This window comes from Eimeria maxima, genomic scaffold, assembly GCF_000499605.1.
Source record: "Eimeria maxima Weybridge genomic scaffold, Emw_scaff1007, whole genome shotgun sequence".
In the NCBI taxonomy this organism is placed as follows: Eukaryota; Apicomplexa; class Conoidasida; order Eucoccidiorida; family Eimeriidae; genus Eimeria; species Eimeria maxima.
Genome location: NW_013563363.1, coordinates 7,292 through 11,607, shown reverse-complemented (window position 1 = coordinate 11,607; position 4,316 = coordinate 7,292). Strand labels below are relative to the sequence as shown.

The window sequence follows — 4,316 nt, the reverse complement described above, 5'->3', positions numbered from 1 at the left end:
GAGTGTACCTGCTACTGCAGCAAGAACAAGAGAAGTTAAATAAAGACATCAGCAGCAATAGATACATCAGGATTCATATCGTCTTGCTGCTGTTGCTGCTGCTGTTGCTGCCGCTGCTGCTGCTGGTAGGATGCAGCAGCAGCTACAGCAGGTTCAAGAGCTGCAACAGCAGCAGCAGCAGCAACAGCAGCAGGGGACATATAATGACTAATGCTGCAGCACAATAAGATATAACAACTTATTTAATTGATTAAAACAATTCCCCATCATAAGACATGCATAGGGCTTCGATGCTGCTGCTGCTGCTGCGGCGGCGGCGGCGGCAGGCCTCTGTTGCTGCTGTTGCTGCTGCTGCTGCTGCTGCCGAACCGTGGGGTTGGTGTTGCTGCTGCAGCGCAGCAGACTGCGGGTAGATACACATTCCTTTTTATTATTTATTTTATTATTTATTATATCTAAGCTTATAATACACTGCGGCTGTTGCTGCTGCTGCAGCAGCAGCAACAGCAGCAGCAACACCAGGTCACCAGTTGTATCACTGGCAAGACATCGTCATGTAAAACTTGCAGCAGCAGAAACAGCAACAATAGCAGCAACAGCAGCAACAGCAGCAGCAGCAGCAGCTGCTGCTGCTTCTTCTATATAGGAATTGATTCTTGTTTCAGGCATGAATTAGGGAAAGAAGCAGCAGCAGGAAGGAGGTTCCTTCCCTTGTTGCCGCTGCTGCTGCTGCTGCTGCTGCTGCTGCTGTTACTGCTGCTGCTACAGATCTTCTTGCTGCACAGCCAGGTCAACCAACGTTTATACTGCTGCTCCTTGTATATCCTGCTGTTGCTGCTTGCTGCTGCTCTGCCCCTGGGTATCCTTGTGTAGCAATGCAGCAGCAGAGCCTGCAGCAGCAACAGAATCAGCAGCAGCAAAGCCTGCAGCAACAGAAAACGCAGCAGCAACAGCAGCAAGAATCGTCACATCCAGACCGGGAGCCACAAGTGCAGCAGAACCAGCAGCAACAGCAAAAACAACACCAACAGCAGCAACAACAACAACAACAACAACAACAGCAGCAGCAGCAGCAGCAGCACGCAGCGCCATTAAAGAGGCGAGCAGCAGACGTTTTGCATGCAGACAGCAAAATATTAAAAGGGCCAATTGACGTAGCCACATTCTACGGAACTAAGAGCAGCAGCAGCAGCAGCAGCAACTGCAGCAACAGCAGCAACTGCAGCAGCAGCTGGAGACTTGCATCTCTTAGTCATGATGACAGATGGGAGACCGCTAGCGAGTCTACCTCAGAAGAAGAAACAGCAGCAGCAGCAGCAGCACCTGCTGCTGCTGCTGCTGCTGCTGCATCTACAGAGTATGGGGCGTCACATCCGGCATGCAGCAGCAGCAGCAGCAGCAGCAGCAGCAGCAGCAGCAGCAGTTTTCCCAGTGAGCTTTCTGGTTTAGAACGTGTTCGCCTATGGCAGCGAATAGAGTCATTACTCTATGGAGACCAGCAGCAGCAGCAGCAGCAGCAGCAGCAGCAGCAGCAGCAGCAGCAGCAGCAGAGGAGACGTCGTCCTCAGGTACCATTATTTGTATTTGAGAAGCAAGCAGCAGCAACAAAGTTTGCTGCTGTGCTGCGTCGTCGTCTTCCTGCTGCTGCTGCTGCTGCTGTTGCTGTATGGGCAGAAGAAACAGCAGCAACAGGACAACGAAGATTTTGCTGCGGCTCCCTTCGTGCACTTCTTGCTGCTGCTGCTGCTGCTGCTAGGAGAGCTGAATATCTAAGGCAAATACAACCACTGTTACAACCAATAAAACCTCCTGCTGCTGCTGCTGCTGATCCTGCTGCTGCTGCTGCTGCTGCTGCTGCTGTTGCTGATACGTCTACAAGCGACAGTACAACCAGCAGCAGCAGCAGTAGCAGCAGCAGCAGTACTAGTCCTAGCAACAGCATCAGTACTATAACTAACAACAGCAGCAACACAAGCAGCAACAGCAGCAACAGCAGCAGCAGCAGCAGCAGCAGCAGCAGCAGCAGCAGCAGCAGCACTGCATGCAATTTATATGAAGTATTAGAGAGCGGACGTCCTGTATGGTTATACTTTGACATAGAATATTCATTTATATATAATAAGCAGCAAGGAACAGTAGCAGCAGCAGCAGCAACATGGCAGCAGCTGCTGCTGCAGTTACGTTACTTCCTTTGCTCCTGCTGCGGTATATGCATGCAGCAGCAGCACATTATTACCCTTGATGCTACTACCAGCAGCAAATTCTCTCGTCATCTTATTATTAAATATATTAATTATAATTATATTAATAATAATAATAATAATATAAATAATAATATAAATAATAATAATAATAATAATAATATAAATAATAATAATATTAATAAGGATGCCTTATGGCTGCTGCGCGACGACTGCAGCAACAGCAGCAGCAACAGCAGCAGCAGCAGCAGCAGCAGCGATAGTGCTGCAGCAGCAGCAGCAGCAGCAGGAGCAGCTGATACTGCTGTTGCTGCTGCAGGAACTACAGAGCTGCTGCATAGCCTTGGCAGCGCTGGGGGTACTGCTGCAGCAGGTGCATCAGCTGCAGCAACAGCAGCAGCAGACGGTGCAGCAACAGGGGCAACAGGAGCAGCAGGTGCAGCAACAGCAGCAGAAGCAGCAGCAGCAGAGGAAGCAGCAGAAGAGAAGCAACCTCAACATATACGGGAAGATGCAGCAGCAGCAGCACAATCATCAGGAACAACAGCAGCAACACCAACAGCAGCAGCATCACCAACAGCAGCAGCATCACCAACAGCAGCAGCACCAGCACCAGCAGCAGCAGCAGCAGCAGCAGGAACAGCAGCAGCAGCAGCAGCAAAGTGTAAATCTACATTGATGCCTAATACTCAGACAGCTGGTCGTCTAGCAGAAGTCTTCGTGCTGCACCTCGCCAACAGATTGTATGAGCTGCAGCAGCAGAAGCAGCAGCAGCAGCAGCAGCAGCAGCAGCAGCAGCAAGAGCAGCAAGAGGGCAAGACCCAGCAGAAGGAAGAGACCGAACTGCCAACGCAACAGCAGCAACAGCAGCAGCATCAACAACAGCAGCAGCAGCAACAGCAGCAGCAAGAGCAGCAGGACGATGGAAAGCAATGTGATTGTCGTACAGCAGCAGCAGCAGCAACATATGAGGATTTGCTGCTGTTATTCCCTCTAGCAGGACCAACAGCAGGAGCAGCAGCAGGAGAAGCAGGAGGAGCAGCAGGAGCAGCAGCAGCAGCAGCAGCAGAGCGTCGCTGTATAATAGATAGCTGCGTATACACCCGAAATAGATGTTTTAGGTTACTTGGATCATCTAAATATGCTAAAGATAATCCTCTTAAGGTACGCTCCTGCTGCTGCTGCTGCTGCTGCTGCTGCTGCTGCTGCTGCTGCTGCTGCTGACGGTGGTGGTGCTGCTGATGTAACTTCTGCTGGCAATTCGGTGTTGGCGCTGCCCGTTGTTGTGCTGCTGCTGTTGCTGCTGCTGTTGCTGCTGCTGTTGTTGCTGCTGCTCCTACACTTACAGTACGTTCCCCAATGCTGTTTGTGCTGCTGCTGCTGTTGTTGCTGCTGTTGCTGTTGCTGCAGGTGAGCAGCGACTGCTGCTATCCTTTAGGTAATTGTATAGAGCTGCAGCTGCTGCGTAGTTTAATTAGTTTTGTTCCTCCTTCCCTTAATATACCTCTTTTTTGTCATCCTTTTATTGCTCCTGCTGCTGCTACTGCTGCTGCTGCTGCTGCTGCTGCTGCTGCTGCTAAGGCAGAAGAAACACGCAGCAGCAGCATTTGGGATGAACCATTAGGAGATGCAGCAGCAGCAGCAGCAGCAGCAGACTGCTGCAGCAGCAGCAGCAGCATTTATGGGCGTCTGCTGCCAGCAAGGGGTCTCATAAAGGTTAATGAGACAGGATGTATAGAAAAGGTGCAGCCAGCAGCAGCAGCAGCAGCAGCAAGAACAGCAACAGGAACAGGAGCAGCAGCAGCAGCAGCAGAATATATCCCTGGTCTCCCTACACATATTGCTGGTCTTCGTGAGGCAGCAGCATTTGCTGTCTCCTTTTGGCGTCAGGTAAGAGATGCAGCAGAAGCAGCAGCAGCAGCAGCAGCAGGAGCAGCAGGAGGATCCCCTGATCAGCAGCAGCGTCATCTCCTGCTGCATCAACTACAGCAGCAGCAACATCATCATCAGCAGCAGCAACAGCAGCAGCAGCAGCAGCAGCAGCAGCAGCAGCAGGACGTACTAAATGGGTGCAGTATAGTATATTATCCATCAACAAGTACCATCACAATTACA

General features: G+C 51.0%; 1 protein-coding gene across 1 annotated transcript in view; it reads left to right on the top strand.

Annotated features, from left to right (window-relative positions):
- Window positions 1–875: 875 nt before the first annotated feature.
- EMWEY_00047140 (hypothetical protein, conserved) overlaps window positions 876–4,316 on the top strand; it is a gene marked incomplete at both ends in the record, with an annotated part of 4,645 nt that continues 1,204 nt past the window's right edge. Inside the window, 2 exons of the mRNA XM_013477181.1 lie at window positions 876–3,365; window positions 3,783–4,270. Of these exons, the coding sequence (XP_013332635.1) occupies window positions 876–3,365; window positions 3,783–4,270 (2,978 nt within the window). The remainder of the gene's footprint in view (window positions 3,366–3,782; window positions 4,271–4,316) is intronic.